The sequence below is a fragment of the Peromyscus eremicus genome, chromosome 1 (genome assembly GCF_949786415.1).
Source record: "Peromyscus eremicus chromosome 1, PerEre_H2_v1, whole genome shotgun sequence".
NCBI lineage: Eukaryota > Metazoa > Chordata > Mammalia > Rodentia > Cricetidae > Peromyscus > Peromyscus eremicus.
Window position 1 is genome coordinate 41199590 of NC_081416.1, and position 19177 is coordinate 41218766.

General features: G+C 39.2%; 1 protein-coding gene across 1 annotated transcript in view; it reads left to right on the forward strand.

Moving 5' to 3' along the window:
- Nucleotides 1-19177, forward strand: part of Tmc1 (transmembrane channel like 1) — a 124304-nt gene that overhangs the window by 77233 nt on the left and 27894 nt on the right. Inside the window, exons 10-14 of the mRNA XM_059265370.1 lie at nucleotides 3222-3366; nucleotides 4189-4383; nucleotides 6364-6543; nucleotides 6671-6832; nucleotides 18373-18501. Coding sequence (XP_059121353.1) covers nucleotides 3222-3366; nucleotides 4189-4383; nucleotides 6364-6543; nucleotides 6671-6832; nucleotides 18373-18501 — 811 coding nt within the window. The remainder of the gene's footprint in view (nucleotides 1-3221; nucleotides 3367-4188; nucleotides 4384-6363; nucleotides 6544-6670; nucleotides 6833-18372; nucleotides 18502-19177) is intronic.

Below are 19177 nucleotides of genomic sequence, written 5' to 3' on the forward strand. Positions count from 1 at the left end.
ATACTTCACATCTATCAAGCTTCTGGAAAGAGCTGAATAATTCACTGAATGCATGCCTAATGAGGAGCTCATTAATGCCACCCTATCCCAGGAGGCTTTCCCAAGACTTCCCTAACACAAGGTTCCCTGACAGTATACATACTCAGGTCTGTTTATAAGCCTGGCAATAATGCTATGCATAGAATAGACTGAAATATCCTTCAGTACTTTAACTATGTTGTCATGTGTAAGCTGTAAATGATGTTAGAGTTTTGTCTACATATACTATCTTACATGTATTATAAACCAACATACATCATGAACTGGTGTAAGAATAAACATATAAATATTTTTAATTGGGAAATTTGGCAATATCCACATTTCAAAATCTCTAACAAAAAACCCATAAAATTACTTAAAATAGTAATTAATATTTGCCTAACATGTACTATACATCATGAAAACCATTAGCTGTTCTTTTATTTTTGTTTGATTTTGGTTTGGGTTATGGTTTTGTTTTTTTGTTTTGCTTTTTTTTTTTGAGATGGGGTTTCATGTATTCCAGGCTGGCCTCAAGTTTACCTCTTCCAGAGTGATAGGATAGCAAGCATGTACTACTATGCCAGGTTTATGTGGTAGTGAGGATTCAACACAAAGTTTCATGTATGCTAGACAAACATTCTATTGAGCTACATCTCCAGTGAAACCTTTACCTCTTAACCATTACAAAATAACTATAATACCATTTTACAAGCTATTAAATGTAGAGTACTGAAGACCATCCGCCCTTAGAGTCTGGCTGAACCCAAATTTGTAGGTGAGAAGTTCTCTGTACATGCTGCCCATCCTCTCTGTTCTTCTTCATCTTCGATAGGACTAAGTTGTTCCTCCAGTGTGTCTTGTGTCGTGAGTGAGAACATATCAGCTGTTCTCAGGAAATAGAAAGAAAATTTAAGGTTTAGTAGCTGATGACCAGGCCATGCTCTCACAGTCAGAACAGAATTTTGAACACCATTCTCTAACTCAGTAGTTCTCAACATGTGGGGTGCAATTCCTTTGGGGGGGATTGAACGACCCTTTGACAAGGTCACCCAAGTTCATTGGAAAACACAGATATTTATATTATGATTCGTAACAGTAGTAAAATTACAGTTATAAAGTAGCAAAGAAGTAATTTTATGGTTGGAGGTCACCACAACATGAGGAACTCTATTAAAGGGTTGCAGCATTAGGAAGGTTGAGTGTAGTGGGAGCCATTTGAGCCCTGCCCTGAAGCACTGCCCCTAGTAAGGTAGCAGATAACTGTTACACCTGCCTATGACCTTGAGGTACATGCTCCTGGGGTGTGACCACTAGGGAGGGGTGGACCCTTAAAACCTGGGATGCACGTATGCTGTCCTCTCTTTGCTACCTTGTGGTTTTGGATGCTGGGACTGACCAGGGCAAAGCTTACCAGAGAACAAAGTGTTAGACCGTGCCTCACCCTTCTAGGATTCTGTGACAAATTCCTTTATTCTGTCTTGTGAGTTAACCCCTGAATAAATTCCTTTGATCATTAATCAGACTCCATGGATTGCTAGCAATATAATCCCACTAGTTGAGAACTACTGCCCTAACTGGATTCTTATTTTCCTAATCTTTGAGGAGTATCCATTCATCTCATGATGACAAAGATACATCTCTAGCTTGCTCTGGGTGGCCTTTTACAATTTTAAAAATCATTCTTTTGTCTGTTGTAAAATCCCTTTGGAGTTAAATTGCCTTGATATTACTCTTGCACTAAATAAAAAAAAACTTATCAAACGTAAGTATATTACAAGACCCTTTTATATTCCAGCTCACACTAGAATCAGGGGCCACTTCACACATAATTTCCAAATGAGTAAAAATATTTCAACATTCTATTTAAATTATCATTTTCCAAACCACTTTCTTTTTTTTCTTCTGTTGTACATACTTACCCAGAATATCTGTGACCCACCTCAAACCCTGCCTAAATGTCTTCCATACTTACTGACTTGGAATCTTAGTTTCAAAATTGTGTCTTCTTTCTCCTTTCCCAACTACCAATTACATTCCCTTTTGTTGAAAGATTCTCTCATGTACTTAGAGAAAAAAACTTAGAGCTCCTCATGGAGCTTAATATTTTACTTGTCAGCAATATTTCCACTGGAGATGATAATTTTCACTGTTTCTGATGATAAAATACGGGCCCTAAAGGATGCCTCTGTGAGGCTGGCTTATGGGAGCATGACCTCCTGGCAGATCCAACATAGCACATGACTGTCCCCTCCTCCTCTTCAAACTGCATTTGGCCTTCTTTCAAGAGTGCTTGGAACAGAAGGGCAGTGATGCATAAAAGGCCTAAGGTCACCATGTTCCATTTCATGTCACTGCTTTATGAGCTGTATCTAAAATTATGAGATTCAAAATGTAAAATTCTCTTCTTACAAACACTTTCCAGGATGAATGGCAAATATTTATGAAGTGAAGATGACATTGTCAAAACCTTTTATAATGTCAAGGACAGAACTGGCAAGCAACCCCATTGCCAGCATGTATATAAAAGGTCATTCATGGTATATGTGTTTATTGGCAAAGCTTTCCCCAGTGCTAAATTTACTTCTATTCATTTAAAAACAATGTATGGTATCTTTACTATGAGCAATCTAGAGAGCTATCTAGCACCTGGGGACTTAATGATGAACAAGACGAGTCTTTGCTGTCACGGTGCTCAGCAAGGGAAACGGCCCATGAGCAAAGGCATAGCCAGTAACTGTTCAGGCTGCAGTCCTGTGAGTTTGTCTCGCACTGTTTTCCAAGCCAGTCTTTGGCTCAGTTTCTTTTGAAGAATATAATCTCACCTTCTCTCTTAGGGGATTTGTTCTGTCAGCCTCTTAGGTATTAACATCATCCATGCATAGTAGTTTTTTGATCACCACAGAATGAGAAAGTTAAGTAAAAAAAATCCATAAAATTTTAAAAAATCAAAATTCCTGTTGTCTATTTATATAAAATCATTGTGAGTGGTTTTTGATCACTACAGAATGAGAAAGTTAAGTAAAAAAAATCCATAAAATTTAAAAAACAAAGTTCCCGTTGTCTATGTATACGAATAACCTGTTTAAAAACGTTTTCCAGACATTGCATTTTCAGTTGGCCTGTGACTGCTGTGTTCTCACTCCCTTGCCTGCCTTTCTTACCTTTTCCTGGCTGCTGCATTAAACACCTGCTTCTTACAGGATGACCAAGAATATTGGTGATGATGGAGGTGGCGATGACAACACTTTCAACTTCAGCTGGAAGGTATTCTGCAGCTGGGACTATCTGATTGGTAACCCCGAAACAGCCGACAACAAATTTAATTCAATCACAATGAACTTCAAGGTAAAGGCACAAACTCCCAAGGAGAATAGTTGGAAAGCATTCCATGTGAATTATCAAATACCTTGACAATTATGAGAAGGATGCTCTCATCATTGCTGCCTATCACGATTTGAACCTGAGTCTGATTATGATGGAAATATCCTGTGACCCATAACAGCTGTATTTTCTCTTCAGGACTTTTCTTCTCCAAATTTAGTAATAAAACACTGCTGTTTGGTTGAAATAGGAGTTCACTGGTTATCAGTATCAGATAGTTCAAATAATGTGACAGTGCTCACTATCTAATTACAGAAACATGTAGGCTCTGTATGCAAATTGATTCTAAAGCTTTACAACATAGCTTTAAAGCAATCCTGGGAAAGCAGGACACGGTTGCACAGACCTGTAATCCCAGCATTTGGGAGACTGGAGGCAGGAGGATCGGGAATTTAAGTACAGCCTCAGCTGCAAAGTAAGTTTGAAGCCAGAATAAGCTACATGAAATTCTTTCATAAAAACAAAGCCCTACATGCTGACTGCTCCCCCACCATAAAAATTAAGTCCTGGAAGAGGGTATCTTTTAGAATGAAAATTCTCCTGGTGTTATGATTTAAAAGGGTCTCATGTAGCCCAGGGCAGCCTCAAGCTTGCTATGCAGCAGATGCTAACCCCAGAATTACCCATCCTCCTGCCTCTACCAATTCACTTACTGTCCTGGTCTGTCATTATTCAGCTGCTTTACGGACATTCAGATTTAGTTTACATTTTTGTTTCTTGTTTTTCTCAGTTCATGATCTTTTTCAGAGCTGTGTTTCTCTTGCATTGTATTTTGCCTGACTGCAGGAAGCCATCATAGAAGAAAGAGCGGCCCAGGTGGAGGAGAACATCCACCTCATCAGATTCCTGAGGTTTCTTGCTAACTTCTTCGTGTTCCTAACACTTGGTGCAAGTGGATACCTCATCTTTTGGGCTGTGAAGCGATCCCAAGAATTTGCACAGCAAGATCCTGACACCCTTGGGTGGTGGGAAAAAAATGAAGTTCGTCTCTGCATGCTTTTAAAATGCTTAGAAACTCATACTTGCTATTTTGTGGGTTGTGTTTCTGCAGTTGAACTCAAGACAAGGCTGCTTCCTACCTGGTGCTCCATTCTACTCTCGTGCTTACCTACCACACTGCGTATTTCCCACTGTTTTCCTGTTCTGTTTCTAAATCTGTGTTGTTGGATTTTCAGGTCTAGGAAAAGATGCAAAGTTAGAATGGGAAGAGAGAAGAGAATGTTCTAAAGAAGGAAGCATGGATGTTAGGAGATGGTGGTATGACAGGCAAAGTTAGGAAAACCAGACTGACAGCTTTGACATTTTATTTCGACTCTAAGACTCTTCCTATAACCCAATATTGCTTTCTCTGAAGATGTCACTTCTACAACTGAAAGGCCAGACTCCTGATTAGTTTGTCCTTAGCTCCAATATCTATCTTATAAGAAGCACTTACTTTGCCTGCTTAATTTTGTATTTCCGGGCTTTTCATAAGAATCTTAGTGACATATCTCCATCTCTTTCTTGCCAAAGCCTTTGTTCCCCAACTACTCAAGTGAGGAGGAAGGCAAGCTCATGGCCAGATTTGCCTGCAGAGAGTCTGCCCAGTTAGTGTGCAGGAGAGAAGTGGTTAGAGCACATGTTTTGAATCAGTAAATCATTGGTCCTAAGTTATTACTAGAGCCCGGTCACTTTTATAAAATGTTTTTGTGTACATCAATTTCAACTTGAGCATTTTCAAAGCATGTGCAGACTTATGCTATGAGATGTTTAGGCATCCCAGATGGAAACTTCTGCAAAGCTCTGTAGATGGAAGAATTTTGAGATGACTTCATAAATGTATGATTTCTTAGAAATATCTTGGCTGGCAAGTGATTCAGTAGAAATATAAAAAAACACTCTACATCAAAAACAGTATAAAAACTTCAGAAGTGATAACAGCAGAAATGTATCACACATTAAAGATAACAACATCACAATTGTTCCATGGAAACCTGTAAAGTGGCAGTTATTAAATAGAGGGATTTTTTGCCTTAACAATAATAGCACAAAGCATTTATCAAGTTTGTTTTCAAAATACTCTCATAATGTTGATAGTAAGTATAAGAAAAATGTTCATTCAGCTTTGGTCCATAGTACAATGGTCCTATTTTAGTATAAATGAATCATATTAAATGATGAATGGTTGCTTATCATTAACTACTTCCTATCACTCAGGAGGCTGAGACAGAAAGTTAGTGAGTTTGAAGCCACCTGGACTACTCAGTGAATTCTAGGTCAGCCGACCTCAATATCCTGAAAGGAATAACTCTCTGAATGGACTTAATATCTGTTTTGGAGGAACTCTGAGCTCTAGATACAAATGAAGATAATAATGGAGACTCAAAAATAACTCCACATGTCTACTGAAACAAAAGTTAAATTGTCTTTATGTATAGTTGTACAGATAATGCCAAATTTTTAGGTTCAGTTGAGAATATTTCATGCTGATTTTATATCATGCGGAGTATATAGCTATTACATTCTAAATATATTCTGGTAGTTCTAATCATTCAAAATATGGACTATACAGGGGGGAATAAGAAAATGTGTAGTGCTGACAGTTTGCGCCAAGTATTTGGAGAATAAGTCGCAAGAGTAACTTCCAGGCTTTTCTTCCTCTTTACCTCATTTTCAAAGTGCTACGCATCAGCATATCATAATCAGTAGCCACATAGAACAGTGTGTTCTCTGGGCAGAGAGATATAAATTGTGCACTCACAATACCAAGGAAACATTATGGGCACATCCGCAAGCTCATATATATAGCTTGTAAATATGAGTTGAATATTGTCTTGGTTGTTTTATTGAGATCACATACTAAAAGTGCATGACATAGTCTTGCCTTTATAAAGTATCAAAGGAACCTAGCTGAAAATCTTCCCAGCTTCTGGTGAGAAGCAGTAATAACCGAAACACCCTGATTCCCGTGTCTCCTTGTAGATGAACATGGTTATGTCCCTCCTGGGGATGTTCTGTCCCACACTCTTTGACTTATTTGCTGAACTGGAAGATTACCATCCTCTCATTGCTCTGAAGTGGCTCCTGGGGCGCATTTTTGCTCTTCTTCTAGGCAACTTGTATGTGTTTATTCTTGCATTGATGGATGAGATTAACAACAAGGTGAGCCTTGTGTCTAGATGGTCCTTGTCATCAGCATGTTAATTTCCCAGTTTGGGGATGACCAGAAATGCCTTTGAAACTGTGCTGTGTTATTTTCTTTCCCCTGCCCCCCCTTTTTGATTTCTAGATTGAAGAGGAGAAGCATGTAAAGGCCAATATTACCCTGTGGGAAGCCAACATGATTAAGGCTTACAATGAATCCCTCTCTGGGAACACCACAGGACCACCCTTTTTCGTTCATCCTGCAGATGTACCTCGAGGACCCTGTTGGGAAACAATGGTGGGGCAGGTAACATTATGAAGAAAAGTAGATGTTGTTAGTAGGCCAAGGGGGCTAAATATTTCTTCCAAACTGGGGCCTTTTTGGTCTTTGTTTATTAATAAAAATAGAGACAGTTTATTGAATTTAGCATTTGCTGGCTCTGGATTTCATATGTATTAACTCAGGGAGACTTCACATCTATCCCCTGAGATAAACACATTTTCTTCTTGCAGCACATTTTCTTCTTGCAGTACATAAAAGGATAGCTTACAATCATGTGAAGAGATTCATGCCACCTATTATATTCTAACAAAGCACCCAAATTTAGATACGGACTCAAATAGTGTTTATATGGAACTCTACTTAGTTGTTTGTTTTTATAAAAAAGGCTCTGGTGGTTTTATAATATCCTTTTTATCTAATAATTTTCCCTTAAGCCTTAAAGATGCTATTTTAAGTTAGTTGTTTTTATAATGGTTATGTAAATGACCCTAGCCTAACTACTAGTGATATTTTGCCAGATAAAAGAATAAGGTCTTATTGCTTACTGTCTAATAAAGGGAAATAAAACCAACCAAACAACAACAAGGAGAGATGCTGTTTCAGAGTCTCCCTCTTCTGTACAGATTCTGTTTATGTTTTGGAAGCTTGTAATTTTATCTCATTGGAGAAAACACTCTTATTTATTTTTATTTATTTATGTATTTATTTTGGTTTTTCGAGACAGGGTTTCTCTGTGTAGCTTTGAGCCTTTCCTGGAACTCACTCTGTAACCCAGGCTGGCCTTGAACTCATAGAGATCCACCTGCTTCTGCCTCCCGGGTGCTGGGATTAAAGGCATGTGCCACCACTGCCCGGCTTGAGAAAACACTCTTCATGTGCATGCAACCTTGGTTCATCAAGTAAAGAAAAATTCAAGTGTATTCCAGTGTTTCTAGAACACAGCAGTGCAGCTGTATCAGTCACACAGTCTCTGTGAATTAATTGAATGGATTTTAAAATTATATTTTCTGTAGGATGAGAATATTAGCACAAGTCTTACTGAAGTAATGCAATGTAAGCAAATGTGGACTCAAAAGACAGCTTCACTCTCAATCTGAGGTTCATGAGGCTAAGTCAATTGTGATTTCAATTATGGGAGGAAAAAGTACACTAGAATTATATGACTGAAGATGGAATAGAGAATGAATAGTCTAATAAAATATTTTGCTTTATTTACTTTTTAAGCATTTGAGGATCAGAAAAATTCCTTTCTTAGTGCATGCTGCTAGATTTTCAGGCCTTCACATATCATACACGCTTCTAGAAACATAAACTAAAGCTTGTCTGCAAAAGAGAGATACTGTGGGTGTGGTAGGTAGAACAAGGGCCCTCCAAGTTGTTCACATGCTAACTCTTGGAACCTGTAAATCTGTTGCCTTACTTGGCAAAACAGACTTTACAGATGCAGGAGCTTAGCAGGATGAATGACCTTGAATTACGCTGAGTGAACCTAATACAGTTACAAGGGGTCTCTCTGTAAGAGAGACATGAGACGGTGCCAGAGTCAGAGAACTGAGATATGACACAGGAAGCAGAGGTTGGAGCGCTGTGCTTTAGAGATGGAGGAAGGGGCAACGGCTGAAGGAGCGTGGACAAGCTCCAGGGGTCAGAAAGTTAGGGAAGCAATTCTCTCCATGTCTCCACTTTGATTTTAGATTTCTGACCTCCAGAACCATGAGAAAATAGTCGTATTATTTTAATCTACAAAGTTTGTGACAGTTTGTTCTACCAGAAGCAGACAGTCACTTGTGGGTGACCATTTCAGTGCTTGTTGTGAAGTCTGTTCTGATGGGCTGTTTCTTCACACCTAACCTATCCCCTCAATCTGCAGTCCAGCATTTGAGAATGGAAACCCTTAGAATGCACAATTGGCAAACTGGCAGTTTAAGATTGAGATGCTCTCTCTGGAATGTGCTAGAAAGCCTATCCTTTGACAGGCAAACACCTGCTGTGCAGGATCAGTAGAATTAACTGTAATGAGTAAGCTATGGGATGGCCATTTCTGAGGCGAGGAGACAGATTAATTAAACATGACGTATCATTCTAACAGAAATTTATATTCCTGATGCAGAAGCTTCTGCCAAAGTCCTCCATCATGTGGACTCAAATAACACAAAAACCATGTATTTAGTTCTTCCTCTCTGAGGCCCCAGAACAGGCCGTGTGTCTTAGAACATGCTGTGTGCTGTTTTCTGAATTCCATCTGTCGTGAGTTTCCCATTTCATCATTGTTCCTTACGGCCATTCTCTGCCTCCTTCCTTCAATATTCTGTTAAGAGACACTACCCCTTCCCCTGCTGGATCTGCTGACTTTCCCACAAGTGTTTGATACACCTTGAAAGAAAGAAAGGCAGAAAAGAAGGGAAATATAGAATGCTGCCTAGGTCGTGGAAAGTAGGAGAGTGAAGATAACTTGGATACGCCAGCTTTGAGTGCTGGTGAGCACTGGCCCTTGTGATATCAGTATTTCCATCCTTGTAGCTGAATCATTTCCATCCTTTAAAGCCACTTAAAAATGAAGAAATAGTAAAGGCAGCTGAGTTTATATAATTATGAAGATGTACCCTAACAGTTCATGATTCTGTGGAACATTCCAGGTGTTTGCTCTTCCTTTCCATGAATGCCTTCCACTTTTTTCCCTTTCCATGATACAGTGGCACTCAAAGCTCTCTTGATTCTTTAAAAAAAAAAAGAAAAGAAAGAAAACCAACAGAAACAACGAACAACAACAAAAGAACAAAACAAAAACATCCAACCAAACCAATAAACAAACAAATAAATAAACTGGCTTTCCTTTCAGCTCTGCAGTGTTTCCCAAATAGTAATTTTTTTTTTTATCTACAGTGGTATTTGAAAGACAGACAACAGAACCTTTCCTGTGAGCCAAGTAGGCATGTGAAGCTATGGCTGATACTGTGTTTTGAAGAAGAATAAGAAGCCATGTGCTGAGGACCACAATGAGAATGGCTAACACTAACTGCCATCTAATGTGCCAAACATTAACTCCTTGAAATTTTAAGCCACCCCTGTGAGATCCACTCAAGCCTTATCATTCTATAAGTGAGAGTACCAAGAGACAGACTTGCTCAACACCTTGTGACAGGAGCTGAATTTCTCCTACACGGTGGGATTACAGAGCTTACATCTTTGTTCAGTGCTGAACTGAACGTGAAACACAGTTATCACCAGGCACAGCCTCTGGGCTTCTGCATGCATGTGCCCCTTCATGCTGTCTGCATGCTTATACCCCTTTCTGCTGTCCTTACAGACTGTTTTGCCTTGACCGTTTGGCGACTCTTGGGTTTCCAGACCAAAGCTGTCCAGGCATTTCAACTAAATGTCCTGGGGTAGGGTTGTGAGGTGTGAGATGCTCCTCAGGAGGTTTTGTCCAGGGTGTCAGGAACTGAGCCTGGAGGATGTTCCTGAGGTAGCTGAGCCACCATTTCAGGGGATTCTCTTTTCTCCATAGCAGCACACCTATTCTGCAATCTGTGAATTGATACTTAACAATTTATACTACCATGTTCAGATCCTCCTTGTGGATTTTATGTAAAATGTCATACCTTGGGAAAGAAAAACATTTCAGATATTGAGCAATGACCCTTACTTAGGGAGACCTGAGGGACTTTCTAACCACTCTGAAATTTTCCCTTCCCAGGAAATCTTCCCAGACTATCTGAGGAAACTAAAAAATAACCTCCCCAACCTACCTCTAGATCATGCTAGTTGTCAGGGTCTTCACATTGACCAGGGAATAAAAGGAGAATGAGAACATGGAAGAGAAAGATTTCATTCCAGAATAACCAGGCGTTACTAGCATGTATTTATTCACTCCATATTTACTTAATGTCTGATGCATACCCAGAATTGTTGTATACTAGAGATATAAAGGGATTGAAAGATGGATCTGTTTTATGAAGATTACAACCTATTTAATACAGAGGGAGGTAAAACCATTAACAATATAATTATAAAAAGATTTCAAATATATGTTAGGAATTAGAGATAAAATGCATGGAATCTGAGTGCTTTTTTTTTGTGCTTATCTGTATAAGTGAGCAAAGGAAACTTGCCTCAGTCAATGCTATGACAATGTTTGTCAGTTGGTACGAACTGAGTTGGGAAGTGAGTTAGGTGAGGTTGGTAAAGGAAAACTATATGCAGGGCCGAGTACCCTGAAAAAGTGTGGAGTTTGATGGTCTGAAAGAAGTCCAATAAGACTGAAAAGAAAAAAAAAAAGGAGGAATAATACAAGAATAACATAGAATGCTGTATGCAGAGCCCCCTACGAGGATGAGGAACTACTTGCCCCAGTGAGGAGAGGTTTTTTTTTTTTTTTTTTTTGTGTGTGTGTGTGTGTGTGTGTGTGTGTGTGTGTGTGTGTTTTGGTTTTTCGAGACAGGGTTTCTCTGTGTAGCTTTGCGCCTTTCCTGGAACTCACTTGGTAGCCCAGGCTGGCCTCGAACTCACAGAGATCCACCTGGCTCTGCCTCCCGAGTGCTGGGATTAAAGGCGTGCACCACCACCGCCTGGCGTGTGTGTGTTTTGTTTTGTTTTGTTTTGTTTTGGTTTTTCGAGACAGGGTTTCTCTGTGTAGCTTTGGAACCTGTTTAAAACACATATGGGCAAAGGCTTTCTTTGTTTTCTGTCATTTTTTATTTATTCCTCTGCTTTGAGGTAAAAATGTCCTGCTGCTTACAGGCCTTTGTCATGGATTACTTTGCAAGGGAATTCATGCTAAAATAATTTAAAAGTACCTATTAAGTCTTCAATAATCTTTTGTTTTTATTCTACTTACATTATAGTTAACTTATTCCTCAGGTAGTTAATGTATATATTTTATTTTAATATATTATAAAATAAATATTAGTTTTTAATATTTCATATGGTACTCAGACACGGCAAGGTGGCTCATGATGCCAGGAATTTAGGAGGCTCAGCTCTGGGAAGCATGCAGCTGGAAATTCACTGCTGACTCTTTGTCGAATGCTTACTTGCCCTATGAGACAATGTACTCGCTGTTTTAGCAAGGAGACCATCTAGACAGATGGAAGTAAAAAATCAAAAGACTTTTTACAGAATAGTGATACTTTTTTCTTGGTTTTTTTTTTTTGTTTGTTTTTTTTTTTTTTTTTTTTTAAGAAAAGGTCTCATGGACCCCAGGCTAGAGGTGAATTTACTATGTAGCTAAAGATGACCTTGAACTTCAGATCTTCCTGACTCTGTCTCCTGAGTGCTAGGGTCACTGGTCTCACCACTGCCGGTTAACACAGATCGAGGGGTTGAACTCAGTGTTTTGTACATGCTGGGTGAGCACTTTGTCAACTGAGCTATATCCCCATTTTTGGTCAGTAGTACTTCTGCAAAATTATGACTTTATACATTCAATGTCTTTAGTCTTCAGGGCACTAAGAAAATGAACAGCAGGAATGAACCATGGTGAGGAAAATTTATAATTATTTGCCATTTTTATTAATGCTTCCTGTCATATATTTCCGTAAGGTAATAGTGACCTTCCTGTCCAACTCACAATGTACATACTTTGCATTTAAATTCAAACCCACACCACAGAAGTGACTTGACATTTCTAGAACTTTCCTTTTCATATATATATATATATATATATATATATATATATATATATCATGCATACTCATATATACATACATATATGGATGTTTTGTGAAAAATAAGTTCATTCCACGTATCTTATTCTATAGATTTTTAAAAACTTGTGTTGAGAAAACAAGTTTTCTGGCTTTTTTTTTTAAATCACTGTTGTGGTTTAAATGTGAAATATACTCCATAGGCTCATGTTTTTGAAAATGTGATTGCAAGCTGGTGGCACTGTTTTGAAAGGTAGTAGACTCTTTAGGAGATAGAACCAAGCTGGAGAAAATGGGTCACTGTGGGGAGGTCTGGGGCAGGGTTAGCCTGAACCCCACTGGTGTTCATTCTTTGCTTTTTGATTGTGTTAGTCATGTGATTAGCTACCTCACACTCATGCCACTATGCTTCCCTGGTTAACAGACCATATCCCCTTCAACTCTAAGCCAAAGGAAACCCTCCTCTTATGTAGCTTCTTGTCACGAATTTGGCCAACACCAAGGAAAGTGACTAATACAAGTGCTTTTTAAGCAACCTCATTGAAGTTTCATCCATGTGCTGTATACATTTTACACTTCCTTTTCTTTTAATAGAAGAACTATCTTCTTTCTTCTTTTCTATATTCATTTTACACACCAACCACAGATCCTCCTCTCATCCCTCCTCCTGATACCTGCCCCCCTGCCTTCCTCCTCACTTCTCCTCCCCATCTCCAACAGGGTAAGTTCTCCCATGGAGGGACAGCTAAGCTTATCCATTCAGTTGAGGCAGGACTAAGCTCCTCCTCGCTTTATCAGGGGTGAGCAAGATGTCCAACCATAGGTAATGGGATCCAGAAAGCCAGCTCATGCACCAGGGATAGATCCTGATCATACTTCCAGGACCCCTTCAAACAGACCCAGCTACACAACTGTCTCCCATAAGTAGAGGATCTAGTCTGGTCCCATGCAGGTTCCACAGCTGTTGGACTTAAGTTCATGAGTTCCTTTGAGCTTGGTTCAGTTGTCTCTGTAGATTTCCCCATCATGATATTGCCCCCCCTCTTGTTCATATAATCCCTCTTCCCTCTCTTCAACTGGACCCCCAGAGCTTGGCCTGGTGCATGGTTGTGGATCTCTGCATCTGTTTCCATCAGTTACTGGATGAAGGGTCTATGATGACAGTTAGGGTATTCACCAATCTGATTACCAGGGTAGGCCAGTGCAGGCCCCATCACCACTGTTGCTAGTAGTCTAATTTGGAGCTGTCCTTGTGGATTCCTGGGAATTCCCTAGCACCAGGTTTCTCCTTACCCCATAAAGTCTCCCTCTATCAAGATATCTCTTTCATTGCTCTCCCACTCTGTCCCTCCCGCAGCTCGACCATCCTGTTCCATTATATTCTCATCTCTCATCCTCTATTGTCCCCCCATCCCAAGTTTACTCATCAGGATCTCCTCTGTTTCCCCTTCCCAATGTGATTCGTATATCCCTCTTAATGTTTTCCTTTGTTTCTTAACTTCTCTGGAGCTGTGGGTTATAGTCTGATTATCCTTTGCTTTACATCTAGTATCCACTTATGAGTGAGTACATACCATGTTTGTCTTTCTGAGTCTGGATTACCTCACTCAGGATGATATTTTCTAGTTCCATCCATTTGCCTGCAAACTTCATGATGTCATTGTTTATTACAGCTGAGTAATACTCTATTGTGTATATGTACCACATTTTCTTTATCCATTCTTTGGTTGAGGGGCATCTAGGTTGTTTCCAGGTTCTGGCTATTACAAATAATGCTGCTATGAACATAGTTGAGCAAATGTCCTTGTGGTATGCTTTAGCATCCCTTGGGTATATGCCCAAGAATGGTATTATTGGGTCTTAAGGTAGATTGATTCCCAATTTTCTGAGAAGCTGCCATACTGATTTCCAAATTGGCTGTACAAGTTTGCACTCCCACCAACAGTGGAGGAGTGTTCCCCTTGTTCACATCCTCTCCAACATAAGCTGTCATCAGTGTTTTTGATCTTAGCCATTATGACAAGTGTAAGATGGTATCTCAGAGTCACTTTGATTTGCATTTCCCTGATGACTAAGGATGTTGAGCAATTCCTTAAATGTCTTTCAGCCATTTGGGATTCTTCTTTTGAGAATTCTCTGTTTAAATCTGTAGCCCATTTTTTAATTGGATTATTTGGTATTTTGATGTCTAGTTCCTTTAGTTCTTTATACATTTTGGAGATCAGCCCTCTGTTAAATGTAAGGTTGGTGAAGATCTTTTCCCATTCTGTAGGCTGTCATTTTGTCTTATTTGCTGTGTCATTTGCCTTATAGAAGCTTCTCATTTTTAGGAGGTACCATTTATTAATTGTTGCTCTCAGTGTCTGTGCTACTAGTGTTATTTTTTGGAAGTGGTCTCCTGTGCCAATGCTTTCTAGGCTGCTTTCTAGTTTTTCTTCTATCAGGTTAAGGGTAGCTGGATTTATGTTGAGGTCTTAGATCCACTTGGATTTGAGTTTTGTGAATGGTGATATGGATCTATTTACAATCTTCTACATGTTGACATCCAGTTATGCCAGCACCGTTAGTTGAAGATGTTTTCTTTTTTTCCATTGTACAGTTTTGGCTTTTTTGTCAAAAATCAAGTGTTCATAGGTGTTTGGATTAATGTCAGGATCTCCAATTCGATTCCATTGGTCCATATGTTGGTTTTTATTCCAATACCAAGCTGTTATTACTACTAGCTCTATCATAGAGTTTGAAGTTAGGGCTGGTGATGCTTCCAGAAATTGCTTTATTGTAAAGGATTGTTTTAGATATCCTAGGTTTTCTGCTTTTCCATATGAAGTTGAGTATTGTTCTTTTGAGGTCTGTGAAGAATTGTGTTGGGATTTTGATGGGGATTGCATTGAATCTGTAGATTGCTTTTGGTAAAATTGCCATTTTTATTATGTTGGTTCTACCTATCCATGAGCATGGGACATCTTTCCATTTTTTATATATTCTTCAATTTTTTTCTTCAAGGATTTAAATTTCCTGTCATATAGGTCTTTCTCTTGATTGGTTAGAGTTACCCCAAGGTATTTTATATTATTTGTGGCTGTTGTAACGGGTGATGTTTCCCTGATATCTTTCTTGGCCCATTTATCATTAACGTATAGGAGGGCTACTAATTTTTTTGAGTTAATCTTGTATCCTGCCATATTACTGAAGGTGTTTATCAGTTGTAGGAGTTCCCTGGTAGAATTTTTGGGGCCACAAAAAATTGTGACCATATTTAATCTATAATGGGTGGAATGTTCTGTAGATGTCTATTAAGTCCATTTGAGTTATAACGTCTGTTAGTTCCCTTATTTCTCTGTTAAGTTTCTGTCTGGCAGACCTGTCCATTGGTGAGAGTGGGGAGTTCAAGTCTCCCACTATTAGTGTGTGGGGTTTGATGTGCTATTTCAGCTTCAGTAATGTTTCTTTTACATACATGGGTGCCCTTGTATTTGGGGCATAAATGTTCAGAATTGAGACTTCATCTTGATGAATTTTTCCTGTGATGAATATGTAATGTCCTTCTTCATCTCTTTTGATTAATTTTAATTTGAAGTCTATATTGTTAGATATTGGATAGCTACGCCAGCTTGCTTCTTAAGTCCATTTGACTCAGAAGACTTTTCCCAACCCTTTAATCTGAGGTAATGTTTGTCTTTGAAGTTGAGGTGTTATATGCAATAGAAGAATGAATTCTGTTTTGTATCCATTCTGTTAGCCTGTGTCTAACACAGGCAAATTGAGTTCATTGTTATTAAGGGATATTAACGACCAGTGATTGTTAATTCCTGTTATTTTTTGGTGGTAGTGTTGTGTGTTTCCTTTCTTTGAGATTTGTTGTCATAGGATTATCCATTGCCTGTGTTTTCATGGGTACATCTAACTTCCTTAGGTTGGATTTTTCCTTCTAGTGATTTCTATAGGGCTGGATTTGTGGATAGGTATTTTTTAAATTTAGTTTTATCATGGAATATTTTGTTTACTCTGTCTATGGCAATTGAGAGTTTTGCTGGGTATAATAGCTTGGGCTGGCATCCATTTTCTCTTAGTGTCTGCATAATGTCTGTCCAGGACCTTCTGGCTTTCAGAGTCTCTATTGAGAAGTCAAGTATTATTCTGATGGGTCTGCCTTTACATGTTACTTGGCACTCTTTCCTTTGTAGTTCAATATTTTTTCTTTATTCTGTATGTTTAGTGGTTTGATTAGTATGTGGCAAGGGGACTTCTTTTTTGGGTCCAGTCTATTTGGTGTTCTGTAACCTTGTTGTGTCTTCATAGGCATTTTCTGCTTTAGGTTGGGAAAATTTTCTTCTATGATTTTGTTGAATATATTTTCTGTGCCTTTGAGTTGGTGTTCTTCTTCTTCTATCCCTATTATTCTTAGGTTTAGCTTTTTCATGGTGTCCCAGATTTCCTAGACATTTTATGTTATGACTTTTTGGCTTTAGTATTTTCTTCAACTGACAAATCTATTTCCTCTGTTGTATCCTCCATGCCAGAGATTCTTTCTTCCATCTCTTGTATTCTGTTGGTTATGCTTGAGTCTGTAGTTCCTGTTCATTTATTCAGATTTTCTATTTCCAGCATGTCCTTGGTTTGTATCTTCTTCATTATTTCTATTTTAGTTTTCAGGTCTTGAACTGTTTCCTCCATCTGCTTAATTACTTTTTCTTTTTCTTTTTTCTTTTTTTTTTTCTTTTTTTTTGGCTTTCTTTAAGGGATTTATTGATTTCTTTCAATTTTTTGTTTGTCTTTTCCTCAATTTCTTTAAGGGAATTTTTCATTTCCTCTTTAAAGACTTCTATCATCTTCTTAAGGTCATTTTTAAGGTCATTTTCTTTTATTTCTTCTATGTTGGGATGTTCAGGTCTTGCTGATGTAGAACCACTAGGTTCCGGTGGTGTCATATTGCTCTTTCATGTTGTTGAATGTATTCTTGCAATAGCATGTACCCATCTCTTTCTCCATTTGGTGCAAATGGTGTCTGTGTCTCAGGGAGCTGCTCTTGGTCCAATTGGAGCTGGCAGAGTCTGTGTCTCAGGGAGCAGCTATGGTCTCAGAGGATGGGTGGGTTTTGGGAGGGGATTGGAGCTTGTAGGTTACAGGTTAGGAGGAGGGTTGGTGATCTGGCCTTCCTGCCTGATGGCCTGCAACTGGGGCTACAATGAGTAGGGTTTGGGGGCACTGGTTGTACCCCTGGACCCAAAACCTAGAGGCTGGGGTGATTAGCTAGAAAAACAAAGTCCCAGTGAGTAGCTGTGGTCTCAGAGGGTGGGTGGGTTTGAGGGGTGGATTGGGGCTTGTATGTTACAGGGTCCAGTGGGGGATGGTGGTAGTTGGGCCTGCCTCCAGGAGTCCTGCCTGCTGGCCAGCCACTGGTTGGACCCCTGGGCCTAAAGCCTAGAGGCTGGGGTGATCAGCTAGGAGAACAAAGACTCACCTCTTGGTCCAATTGGAACTCACAGAGTCTGTGTCTCCAGGAGCAGCTGTGGTCTTGGAGGATGGATGGGTTTGGGGGTGCATTGGAGCTTATAAGTTACAGGATCTCAGTGGGCCATTTTACACTTTCAAAGCATACAATTCAATGCCAGATGCAAATCTAAAATTTGTACATGGTAAGCGTTTTTCCACCTGCTTTTAAACTTCTATGTCATAAAGTTTCTCAGTGAATAGAAGAAGCTGGTATAGAGATTTGAGGATGGAGCTGCTTAGCTTTAGAGTAACAAAATATAGGGGAGTTATTTTTCATTTACTAGATATGCCTGCTTTTTTTTTTTATCTTTTATCATTAACTATAATCTTCAAGCTATTGACTTAGAAACATGACAGTTTTGATGTCAATATTAGGGTCATCTGAAGGCAGAAATGTGTTCATTAATAAAGATTGTGTCGTACCAGGAGTTTGTGCGCCTCACCGTGTCCGATGTTCTGACCACGTATGTCACGATCCTTATTGGTGACTTCCTCAGAGCGTGCTTCGTGAGGTTTTGCAATTACTGCTGGTGCTGGGATTTGGAATACGGATATGTAAGTATGGTGCTGACTTCTCCTTTATCGGAGTTCTCTTTTGTGAGTCATTGTTTACACACACTCCACAAGTGGAAGGGTGCCTCAGAGTTCCATGAGTGAGGTCACCTTGTGAGATGTCAATAAACAAAGATTCATCAGTACAGTTATTTGTAATGAGTCTTTCTCTGTCCTGCCAGCCAGCTCCCAAATAACAACATGGAGATCTCTTATTAATTATGAAAGCTCAGCCTATAGCTTAGGCTTGTTCCTAACTAGCACTTATAACTTAAATTAACCCATTTATTTTAATCTGTGTTTTATCATGTGACATTACCCCTCTTCCATCTTGTACCTCCTGTTTCCTCCTCATGTCTTCTGGTGTCTATTCCCACCTGGATTTCTCCTCCTCCTTTCTCTATCTGCCTTGAAGTACCACCTATCCTCCCTGTCTAGCTATTGGCCATTTAGCTTTTTATTAAGCCAATCACAGTGACACATCCTTATACAGTGTAATCAAATATTTCACAACAGTTGTAATTCAGAAGAGCCCAGATTTGGGTATCATGGTTTCCAATACTGAAGTAAAGTTAGCTCTGGCTCTTGAAAGTAATGGCCCTTGAGCTGTCAATTAAAATGTTGTAGGAATCCGTGGCCCCATGGTCAGTTCCCTTCCCATGAAGCAAGTTGGTGCTGA